Raw genomic sequence first — 12,542 nt, 5'->3', positions numbered from 1 at the left:
TACCCCCTCACCAAGCCAGGAACGATGTTTGTCTGGGGGCCCACCCATCAACAGGCCTTCGAGGCTATTAAGACTGCCTTAATTTCAGCCCCCGCACTGGGGCTGCCCGATTTAACCAAGCCCTTTAAGTTGTTCATTGACGAGAAGCAAGGCTACGCCAAGGGAATTCTAATTCAGAGACTGGGGCCCTGGAAAAGGCCTATAGCCTACCTCTCTAAGAAACTGGACTCCGTGGCAGCAGGCTGGCCCCCTTGCCAAGGATGGTTGCTACAGCCGCCTTACTCCTTAAAGACTCTAATAAACTCACCATGGGACAGCCAATTACTATCTTAGCGCCCCATGCCATGGAATCCCTGGTCCGGCAGCCCCCAGACAGATGACTCTCCAACGCCCGGGTTACACATTACCAGGCCATGCTTTTAGACTCGGACAGAGTCACCTTTGGGCCAATAACCAATCTCAACCCTGCCACGCTGCTCCCTCTCCCAGACGGGCCCGAGGATCATGACTGTCAGCAAGTCCTGGCGGAAATCCACGGAACCCGCCCTGACCTCACTGACCAGCCCCTCCCTCACCCAGACTTCGTTTGGTATACGGATGGGAGCAGCTTCCTGGATAACGGGACACGACGGGCCGGAGCGGCTATCACCACCACCGACCAGGTAATATGGGCCAGCCCTCTGCCCCCAGGGACCTCCGCCCAGCGTGCTGAACTGATCGCCCTGACCAAGGCCCTGGAACTGGCAAAAGGAAAGAGGCTAACAGTCTATACAGACAGCCGGTATGCCTTCGCCACAGCCCACGTACATGGAGAAATTTATCGGCGCCGAGGACTCCTCACCTCAGAAGGTAAAGAAATTAAAAATAAGACTGAAATCCTGGCCCTCCTGAAGGCCCTCTTTTTACCCCAGCAGCTCAGCATCATCCATTGCCCGGGCCACCAGAAAGGGGACTCTCCTGAGGCTCGAGGTAATCGGCTGGCTGACGAGACAGCCCGCCAAGCCGCTACAAGACCCCTCGACACTCTCGAGGCGCTCTCCTTACAAGGAGACACCGGAGCGCCAAGACAGCAGGACCGGAATTGGAAATTCACCGACGACGACATACAAAGACTTCAAAAGATGGGCGCGCTTCCTGAAGGCCCTGACCATTGGCGATACCAGGACAAGGTAGTCGTCCCCTCAAAAGAAACTGACTATTTGATTGACTACTTCCACAAGCTCACTCATTTAAGCGCCCAGAAGATGAAGACCCTCCTTGAAAAAGAAGAAACGGACTTTTACCTATTGGGAAAAAAGGAGGCCCTCCAGAGAGCCATTGACAATTGCCGGCCCTGCACGCTGGTCAATACCAACAAGTCCTTAAATTTGTCAGGAACTAGGGTCCGAGGACACCGGCCAGGGACCCATTGGGAAATTGACTTCACGGAGATCAAACCAGGTATATACGGATACCGGTACCTGCTGGTCTTCGTAGATACTTTTTCAGGATGGACTGAAGCCTTCCCCACCAAACATGAGACGGCCAAGGTGGTTTCCAAGAAGCTTTTAGATGATATTTTCCCTCGCTACGGGATGCCACAGGTAATTGGGTCCGACAACGGACCAGCCTTCGTCTCCAAGGTAAGCCAGCAGGTGGCCAAACTACTGGGGATTAATTGGAAATTACATTGTTCTTATAGACCCCAGAGTTCAGGACAGGTAGAGCGCATGAATAGATCTATTAAGGAGACTTTGACTAAATTAACGCTTGCAGCTGGCACTAAGGACTGGGTGGCCCTGCTACCCCTGGCCCTATACAGGGTTAGGAACACCCCTGGCCCACATAGACTTACTCCCTTTAAGATTGTCTATGGTTCACATGTTCCTATTGTTCACTTCCTTGACCCAGATATCGGCTCCTTCGCTACCAGGCCTTCCCTCCAGGCACACCTAAGAGCCCTCCAAGAGGTGCAAAATGAGGTATGGAAGCCCCTAGCCCGTGCTTATAAAGACCAGCTTGACAAACCCCTGGCCCCTCACCCATTCCAGGTCGGAGACTACGTCTGGGTCCGACGCCACCGGACCAAGAACCTTGAACCCCGCTGGAAAGGACCTTACGCTGTTCTCCTGACTACCCCGACGGCTCTCAAGGTAGACGGAATTGCCACCTGGATCCACGCAGCCCACGTCAAGGCAGCCAGGGAGACAGACCCAGACAAGACAACATGGAAGGCCCATCGAACCGACAATCCCCTAAAGATAAGACTTTCCCGAACCTGATCCGCCCCATGACCCTTACTTTTCTCCTACTATCCCTCCCCTGGGCCCCGTCTGCCAGCCCTCACACTCCAGTACAACAAACCTGGGAGGTAACCAATGAAGAGGGAGACACCGTCTGGTCGGTCACCGCACTACATCCTCCATGGACTTGGTGGCCGGACCTGACGCCAGACCTCTGTAAGTTGGCAGCCGGGTCACTAACATGGGACCTTCCCGACCACACTGACCTCTCTAATCCCCCGGCTGAAAGACTATGCGTGCCAAATGGGATAGGAAGCACTCTCGGGTGCTCCGGACAGTTCTACCGGGCTAATCTTCGGTCCATTCAGTTCTATGTTTGCCCAGGACAAGGCCAATCTCGGCAGTTCAAGCGCCAATGTGGGGGGGCCCCTGATTTCTTTTGTGCCGCATGGGGCTGTGAAACCACGGGCGAGGCTTCCTGGAACCCCTCTTCCAGTTGGGACCTGATCACGGTAAAGAGAAACAGTAGCTATGACAGGCCAGGAGAAGGAGAAAGAAATGAGTATAAATACCTCCAGACTAAATGCGCCCCCTTCAATAGCCCAGAGGGGCCCTGCAAGAAAAAGTACTGCAACCCCATAGTCATCAAGTTTACAGAAAAAGGAAAGCAGGATCGCCGATGGCTTAAGGGGAACACTTGGGGGTTGCGATTGTATAAATCAAACAAAGACCATGGGCTAATTTTCAAGGTCAAGTTAACCCTGACCACCGCTCCCACCATGGCAATAGGCCCTAACCCTGTCCTGGCCGAGCCACCTCAAGCCCAGCCTAGACCCCAGGTGCTACCCCCACCCGCTCCACCGACGACGTCATTTTCGGTAAATCCTAGCACCCCCTCTGCCCTAGATTCACATCCTAACACGAAAAACCAGCTCCTGGACTTGGTAACGGGGACATACCAGGCCCTAAACTATACTTCCCCGGAAAAGACTAAGGAATGTTGGATGTGTCTCACCTCCCAACCCCCTTACTATGAGGGAGTTGCCCTTACGACCAGCATTACCAACTCCTCCACCCCAGACAATAGGTGTCTCTCCAATACCCCTCACCGCCTCACGCTGTCTGAAATATCCGGCAAGGGAACTTGCTTAGGGACCGTCCCCTCGTCCCATAAATCCCTGTGCAACACCACTTTGACCAGCACCCTGAAAATTTCGGAAACCAGGTACCTCACTGGCCCAAATGGAACCTACTGGGCCTGTAACACTGGGTTAACCCCATGTGTCACAACATCCGTCCTTAAAATGTCTTCGGACTTCTGTGTATTAGTCCAGCTCTTCCCCAAGATCACATACCATGACCCCTCCGACCTATACCGCTATTTTGAGGGGATTAATCGTTACCCCCGAGAGCCAGTATCCATCACTCTGGCACTGCTACTGGGAGGATTAACAGTCGGGGGAGTTGCGGCAGGGATCGGAACCGGGACCACTGCTCTCACTCAGGTTGCTCATTTTCAGCAGCTACAACAGGCCATGAACGCAGATCTTCAAGCATTAAAAAAATCTATTAGTGCATTAGAACAGTCCCTAACCTCCCTTTCTGAGGTAGTACTCCAAAATCGTAGAGGGTTAGACATTTTATTCCTGAAAGAAGGTGGACTCTGTGCAGCCCTCAAGGAAAAATGTTGTTTTTACGCTGACCATACAGGGGTAGTTAGAGATAGTATGTCCAAGCTGCGAGAAAGACTAAAACAGCGACAGTTACAATTCGAATCAGGACGAACGTGGTATGAAAACTGGTTTAATAAGGCTCCTTGGTTCACCACTTTAATATCTACCATAACAGGCCCTTTGTTAATTATTGTTCTGCTCCTACTTTTTGGGCCCTGCGTTCTTAACAGACTGATGCAATTCATCCGAAACCAAGGCCACCTATCAGTTGTACAGGCCTTGGTTCTAACCCGACAATACCAACAGCTCCAACAGACACAACCAGAGGTCATTGAATGAAAGATTTCATTCAATTTACAACAAGAGGGGGGAATGTAAGACCCCCTCCCCTGTGCACCCGGCATAGCAAGCATAGCAGCAGTAACGTTATCTTGCAAGGCAAGACTAAAATAATGGGTTCCCGAGGTAAGATAAGGCCTGGAGCTCAGAGGAGAAAGATAAAAGCGTGCTTGTCCTTGTCAAACAAAATATTTATGGTCGGCCATCTGGCCCAGGGAGTGGACAAACTCCCCTGTTCCCATCCGATGGCCGGGCCATAACCTCGCTCCATGTCAAACAAGATATTTATGGATGGCCACCTGGCCCAGAGAACGGGTAAACTCCCCTGCTCCCAGAGCCCACCTAATGACCGGACTATAACCTCGCCTCATTTAAATTTACCAATCAGAGCCCTGTAACTATGCTTTTTCGCTTCTGTAACCGAGCTTCCCGCCAAACTCCCTATAAAGGACCCCCTAAAGACTCGCCCGGCGCGCCAGCCTCTTGGGAGACTGAAACGCCCGGGTACCCGTCCCCTTAATAATAAAGCCTCTTGCTTGTTGCAGCCGAAGCCTTGGTCTCGTTGGTTCTTGGTGGGGGTCTCCGCGTTAAGACCGCCGTGTCGGGGGTCTTACAGTCCTACTAGTCAACAATCGCCAAACTGATGTAATCCCTTCATGAAAGCAAGATTAACCTCAAGGACTTGATTTCTAATGCTTCCATAACTCATGCAGTCACTTTCAAAAAGACCAAGACATACAGAGAATCTTTTATACAGGTCACGTAATTAACATGACCTTTAATTCCTCCAGTATTTTAAACAGCTGGGAAAATGGTAAAGGATGCTGGACCAGGACTGAGATTCCTCTAACGCCTGCCCCTGCTTTCTGCAGTGCCCACACATTCTTTGAGCATAATGCCAGTGGAGAATGATAACATTCAACACATTGCTGACTTCCTTCAGTACCCATCCTGACACCCGTTTCTCTGCACATCTAGCAATAGACCTCTGCTGCCTGCAGTATTGATTAGTACCACCCTTCTGTACCGCAGGGCCACCAACATTTTCACCAGTTTTACCTTGCCAGACATTCCCCTTTTCAATCAAATGTCCACCGTACACCTCTAACTTTCTCCTAGACCTAAACCAATGGACCACTGGTGTGCTGTCAATCAAACTGTCCCTCCCTGGACCTGCCATCCCCCTTGGATCTGCCTGGACCACAACAGCTGCCACCGTCCAGAAACACTTGACTGGAGACTTCTGAATCAACCTCGAGCAGACGATGACATCTACAGATGTCCTGTAGTTTCTCCCTGATTTTCTCCAATGATAGATGAGCTCTCTTGCCTGAGTTACGCTACAGAGCAAAAGAACACTAAACTTAATAACTGCTGATCATGGGGACTTACATGATCTCGGGGAAGGCATGTAACTTTTATGTAAATGTATCAAATGTTTTTTAAATCAATGTTAATGCCCTCAAAACCCTTTGTACATACTCACTATGGAGGTTTTAACTCACTGTGCAATTATGTAGTTTCAGAACCTCTTGTTTTCCTAGCTCATGCCCCTTATTAGCCTTCTAATTGTGTTGTGTTTTATTTTGGTGCTTGCCCCTTGCCTCATACAGTTCCTCAGGTGACAGATTCCCATCATTGCTAGAATCACTACAAGTCAGGCCATGGGACTTTACCAGACTCCAAGTCCCTCTGAAATAAACCATAAATTTCTTAAAGTTCATGGTGACACTTCTCTATGAAAAAAAAAAAAAGGAACAGGAGGCGATGTTGGAAGAACCCTGCTCTTTGAGGTTGCAGTCCTCCTAGTCTGGATAGCCATTCTGAGCTCAGTGTTAGGTGCAGGACTCCTTCTACCTAGAAGATCCTCCAGCTCTCTCTGCCTGACTCCATCTGGAGAGTGTCTTTAGACATAGATGCCCCTAAACACACTTGATATATGGCCTTTGACACAGCTCCCTGCTAGATCTTCCCTCCCTGTTATAGGATAATTAGGTGCTCTGTTCCCATTCAGATGATAGGAGTACACAAATATAAAATAAGCATCCTTAAAGTGCCTGGTTCCAACCAAATATGAATGTCCGTCCTGGAATTCCCCCACCCACTCCCCAAGGGGTATATAGCCTTTCTTCTCCCCGAGTAAAGTTGAATTCTCTCCTGAAGTGGTTCCCAGGGTGTTTGATCTCTGTCATGCTTAAGGCCTTCCAGGCCCTGTGTCTTGTCTTCTGCTCCTCTTGCCTCGGTGGTCTGGTGGCCATCAGCTCCCCAGGAAAGAGGAGAATCACAGGATAGCCATCCCTGTCCTTCAGCAGCTGGAGCGTTCAGGAGAGCAGGCCCTGCACTTTGCCTGGGCAGCCCGGTAAAGCTGACCCTGGTGACAGGGGTACAGATGGGACAGGCCTGAGGGTGTGAGTGTGGGAGAGCTGTGACGTGTTGGCTGTATAGTGACATAGGCAAGGGAGAGATGTCCACCCCAGTCTCTGGCCACCTTCAGCAGACGGGAGAGCTGTCCCTGCCCCTCACCTGCTGCAGAACTTGGGAGAGCGGGCCCTGATCTCATGCAGGCAGAGCAACCAGCCCCAAGGGTATAGGTATGGGAGATCTGGGCCCTGCCTTTTGTCTTGTCAGGGGATAGAGCCTCTCTTCTCCACTTTGCCCTTGCCACAGGTGGCAGGTGGGAGAGCTTGCCTTGGTGTCTTGAAAGCAGGAAAGCTATCCTTGCCCTTTACCTGCTACAGCACTCAGGAGAATGGGCCTTGCACCTCACCTAGGCAGCTCAGTAGAGCTGGCCCTGAATGTGAGGGCTGAGGTGAGCAGGCCCTGGCTCTTGTCTGCTGGGTGGTGGAGTGGATGAGTTCTGAAAATATACCTGCTGCTGCCTTTGTCTGATCTAGAAGTACACACACACACACACACACACACACACACACACACACACACACACCTTTCTTTTCCCTTTTTCTCCTTTGTGCTGAGATCTTGGTGTCTGAGTGTGTTCTGTGCCAACTCTCTACAGCTGTACTCTCATGTTTTACTACTGAAAACAGCTAAATATGGACCCATGTCCATCCATAAATGTGAGGACAGAGACAGTGTGACACATATAGAAGACAAAGCACTATCCAAACAATAAACTAACTCTCTCTCTCTCTCTCTCTCTCTCTCTCTCTCTCTCTCTCTCCCTCCCTCCCTCCCTCCCTCCCTCCCTCCCTCCCTCTCTCTCCCTCCCTCCCTTCGTCCCTCCCTCCCTCCCTTCCTCCCTCCCTCCCTTCCTCCCTCCCTCCCCCCCTCCTCTTTTCCCTTGCTCCTACATGGAGGTTGGAGTTAGGATGGCTGTGAGACATCGTGTGGATACCGGGAATTGAACCTGAGTCCTCTGCGAGAGCAACCAAAATACCCTAAACCACTGAGCCGCCTCTCCTGCTCATTTACCCAGGCATTAAAACGATGATAAAATTCTATCCCTTAAAATGTACAGTTGAAACTGACATGACCCTAAACAAAATAAGCTAGGCATAGTAGGGAAAAATAATGCATGATCTCACTGTGTATAAATTCTAAAACAGTGGAACTTGTAGAAGGGGAGAAAATAGTGGTTAAGGGAGGCTGCAGAGATTACAACCAGAAGATGGTAATAAACGAGCACAGGATTTCAATTAGGGGGATGAAAATTTTTTTCAGATCTACACAACAGATAGTTAATAATGCATTGTGCACAACTGAGATGTGATCTGAATAAGTTAATTTTAAAAAGGAAAGAAAATTAATAATGTATTGTGCATTTGAAAACTTCTATCAAACAAATTTATGCTCTTGCTACAAAACTGGACTTGATGAATAAGTTAATTAGCTTGATTTAATCATGCTACATCATATACATATAAGGTCAAGTTGTAGCATGAAAATATACAATTAACGTAAAAAATTAAAGCTGTCATTTGATAAGGAAGTTAGCTTTATAAAACATGCAAATCTTGGTACTGGGGGAAAATATCACAAAGAAGCAAAAGGAATTATATTTATTCATTTATTGCCCTATTTTAGAGAACACATCAGCTACTTAGGTGAAATTGTATGAAATCCTGTAGCTATTAATGATGATTTGCATTACATAACATTCTCAGAACACTGAAGGGAAACAGCACATGCCTGAGTCAAATGCAGACTTTCTGCTTTCCCTATAGAGAATGCAAACTACAATAGGAAGCTGTCAGCTGGGCTGTCACAGCAGGGTGTCAGAGGAGTGTGCCACTGGCCTTCCAGGCACAGAGTTGGTCCCTAAGAGTGGACATGAAACAGTCTTTCCATTCTGCAAAGGCTCCTTTATTCACTTGTGGGCATCTGCCCTGGAACAATGCTGGACTCAGATGTAGGGTACATGGCTAGTCAGAAAGAGATCCAGTTTGCTTCTTGTAGTTAGCTGCGTTTCATCGTTTTCTTTATCCAGGACAGGAAACTTGAGACTCTGGTGAAGACCCGTGGAGCTAAACCATTTGTTTTCCCAAAGGAGACGATGCCTGCTGCTGCTTTGTTACACACGAGAGGTCCTCCAGAGTCTCCCTGGGAAGTGAGAGGGGAGCAGGGGACAGAGATGTTGTTCATTCTTGTCCCAACCTCCCTCTCACGCCAGGATGCTCTCAGAGAAGCTGACTTGTATGCTCTGTTTCTAGGAGGCCAGAGGGCAGGCCTGGGGACCCTGGCTTCCCAGCCCTGACTGTGGGCATGGTTACTGCTTCACCTCCCTCCTGAGGCTGCCTCTGCCCTTTCCCCAGGCCTGTGAACCACTCTTCATGAAGGTGTGAGGGACCCTCATCGCCAGGCTGTTGTTTAAGAAAGTGGGAAGAGGTGAGTGGGCCTGATGTGGGCATGGAGGACAAGCCCATTGACAAAAGTGTGTGTCTGCTCTGAGGAGACACCTGGTTGTGGTATTGAGACACGCAGGAGCATAGCTTTCTAAAGCCTGAGCCGATAAGTCACATGTTGTGTTGCACACACCTCCTGATACACAAGCTGCCTACAGCAGAAGCTCCTTGTCAGCCCAGAAAGCCCTAGAAAGTTCCTGGTGCCTCTTGTTTCCATGAAAAAAAGATCACAGCCAGTGGGTAAAGGAGTCTCTTGACATTGGGTCTCTAGGTCCCAGAATCCTTTTCCCCTCCCACTGAGCCCAGAGAGGAGGGCAACCCAACTTACCTTAAAAGAAGCATGTTTGATCTTTGGGTCCCCCACACATATCTCACTGGCTTTCTTATAATAATCTGGATAGAGCAATTCACACTCCTGATCCTTCTGTACTGTCAGCTCAACCTCCTGTAACGTGTTTGCGTATTTACCCACTCGGTCCAACATTCCCCAACCAGCCACATAGCACACATCCCCTGGCTTCACGTGGGCATTGCGCCTGGGCAGGTTGAGGAGCCTCACAGCAGTAGTGGTCTTGGCCTTTCTCTTCAGCTGTTGGGAAACAAACAAGAGTCCATCTTATCATCTGCTGGCCTGAGACACCATGAATATCAGGATGGAAAGGAGAGAACTGAGCAGGATGCGAGCAGGAGGGGCAATCCCTGGGCACAGGTCTCACCTTTAAGAGCATGATGTCATTGAAGAAGTACTTAGGATTATACTCAGGGTGGGGAATGAATTTTGCCACAGGGATGATCTGCTGGGTCTGCTCCTGTGCCATGATGTTGTGGGCCCCCAGTGTGACTGTCATTGAGCTGTGCAGAGAGCAGAGTGGACACAAGAGATGTGCAGTCAGAGAGGATGCAGCCCAGGGAGGGTAGGCAGGGTGGGGCTCTAGCTGAGGGGACTTCAGGACCCAGAGGTTGCTCAGTATGGGACCTGCAGTTCCCTCCTTCTCAGTGTCAAGAGACTCCTGAAAGCTCCCTCTTGCTTCTAGGTAATGTTCCCTAGTTTTCACTGATTCTGAATGTGTACTGTCACCTCAACCACTGATTTTTTTTTTTACAAAAGTGCAGTTGATCAACCCAAGTGTGCTGCTGGCTCTGAAATTTCACCCTGTGACCTCAAATATTCCTAAAATTAGACTTCCATTTTCTTAGCCCTGCTGTCTAGTGAGCTCTCAGGGAAGCATCCACAGTAAAGGAAAGAAGCACCTGTGTGGGGGTCTCAGAGGATGGGGGCAAAGGCAGGATGCTTCTCCTCACCTTCCCCTGCAGTGAGCAGCTGTCAGCACGAAGTTGTCTTGCACCAGGAAGCCTCCACAGCGACTCATCTTCCCGTCTTCTTTCACATACTTAACAAATGCCATGTAGGGGCGGGAGTGGGGCTTGACCTCATGGCCCCCGATGATCTCCTCTGAAAGAAAAGGCAAAGATATGGGGTGTCTGGGAGCAGGAGATGAGGTCAGGAGGAAAGATTGGGAAGGGTGAGATAGAGAGTGGGACCTGCTTTCCCCAAGACTGTTGCAGACAGGATTCCTTGCACATAGAAAAACCTTTGCTGAATCTTAAGCCTCAGATCCTGCTCTGGAAGGAGTGGGTAGCACTTGGCCCCAATCCTGCTTTACGTTACATTAGGGGTAAGTTTCTCTCCATCATGCCAGAGGCTGAGTGAATCCAGGCAGTTCATTTCAAACTTTTGTTTGTTTGTTTATTTCCCAGCTTTGCCCACCCCCCCCCCACCTAGCCTATGGAGATAAATTTTCTAACATTCTCCTATTTGTGGTTCAGTAAATGGTTTCTGTGAATTAATGAGTGACTTCTACTTAGTCAGAGACTTAGTAATGCAGTGCTGGTGGGGTTCAGATTCAGAGCCTAGCATTTTGAGTAGTGTGCAGGAAATTACAGAAGGAGCAGAGGACCTGTGTAAAGAAATGGAGAGACCAACTACAACTTCACAGCAGAGTCCTGTAGTGTACAGTGCAGGCATCTTGTCACCCTGGGCCTCTCTCTTCAGCAGGCTGAGCATGGGTTTTAACAATGATGGTAATATTCTTGTGCTGGTGGCCTTACCCATTGCATGCTGGTCATTAAAGCTTCTCTGTCTCTGGGCTCAAGGAAGTTATTGATGTACATTTTCTATCATTGAACTCTCTGCAACATGTTTTTTTCTAAGAACGACCCAGTCTCTACATGATGAAGAAAAGCTGGGAGAAGCCAGCGCCTTCTAAGCTTTCTGAGAACACCCCCACTTGTTGAGGATCTAGCCAGTGTCTCATTTCCAAGTCTGGATTCTGTAGGGACCTGAGGTTCAGAAAGCTACTACATGCACTGCCAGGAAAATTCCTGACTCCTGCTGAGCACAAGGACAGCAGAAGTGTCATGGATGGCACTACAACAGGGATGTTCACTCACCTGCATGACCTCCAAGTGGCAGGAGAAAGGCCAGGAGAATCAGCACTGGTGCCATCTTCCCAAGAAGGCTGCTCAGGTTGGAGGAGGGCAGAGTAGACACAGCTCTGGCCAGGGGATGAAGCAAGTGTGTTCTCAGTGGCCTCACAGGCTTTTAAACCTATGCAGCTCTGCTTGTGATCTGCGTCACACCACTTAAGGAAGTTTTCTGGCTTGGGTAAAAATGACACTGTCACCACATCCACATCCTATGAACTAAGCTGGGATAAAGACCAAGAAGGTTGATGGTGTGGAGGCTGTGCTTGAGGAGGCCTGAGACCCCAGGAAGTCCACAGTGACTGCACTGAGACCAAAGGGTGTCATTTCCTAACTCTTACACCCTTTTGCATTCTGGTGAGATGTCTTTTGTATCAATTTTTCTTCCTTTCCTCTCTCTGTCTCTCTCTGCCTCCCTCTCTCTGTCTCTGCCTCAGTCTCTCTCTCTTGATCTTTGTCTCTTCCTTTCTTCTAAAGTAATACCAATACCAGTTAATCCTAAGGACAGTTATAGCTCTACAATTACATTCACACAGTTCGATAGTACTAAGTGAGAATTGACAGCACACCACTTCTGGCTAGGCACTCCTGCAGATCATCTTCTCACTAACTTTCAAATGGACAGATCATACTGGGGAAGACTCTGTTAGAATAGTCTGGTAAGTGAATCTCCACTCACTCTGACTCTCCTGAAGCTGCTAGGAAGTCACAGAGAAATCTCAAAGCAACTGTTTTCCATGTGTCCTTTGATCACATGCTACTGCCATATATACAGTTAAGTATTATAATGAATCAGAAATGGCAGGTGTAATTACAGGTTTATTTGGTGTCGTCATGTATCTCATTGGCTTCCCTCTGAGGATGCAGTGGTGTTGTCTACAGCCCTGCCTAGCATTTTCTATAGACAAACAGGACCTTGTTACGATCTTGAATGATGGTTTGATGATCTAGCTCAGGAGTGA

The 12,542-nt window shown here is 49.2% G+C and overlaps 1 protein-coding gene across 1 annotated transcript; it reads right to left on the bottom strand.

Moving 5' to 3' along the window:
* Positions 1 to 8,540: 8,540 nt before the first annotated feature.
* On the bottom strand, positions 8,541 to 11,679 carry LOC311589638 (granzyme C-like). Its single transcript, XM_084768198.1, has 5 exons — positions 11,548 to 11,679; positions 10,399 to 10,549; positions 9,813 to 9,948; positions 9,425 to 9,685; positions 8,541 to 8,794 (listed from the first exon to the last, which is right to left on the bottom strand). Exons 1-5 carry the CDS (start codon positions 11,600 to 11,602, stop codon positions 8,651 to 8,653), a joined length of 747 nt encoding a protein of 248 aa, XP_084624324.1. The 5' UTR covers positions 11,603 to 11,679; the 3' UTR covers positions 8,541 to 8,650.
* Between the last annotated feature and the right edge of the window lie 863 nt (positions 11,680 to 12,542).

Source organism: Acomys minous (genome assembly GCF_964271855.1).
Source record: "Acomys minous genome assembly, chromosome: 18".
Taxonomy (NCBI): Eukaryota; Metazoa; Chordata; class Mammalia; order Rodentia; family Muridae; genus Acomys; species Acomys minous.
Note: the sequence above shows the minus strand (reverse complement) of the source record. Positions and strands in the feature narration are given on the sequence as shown.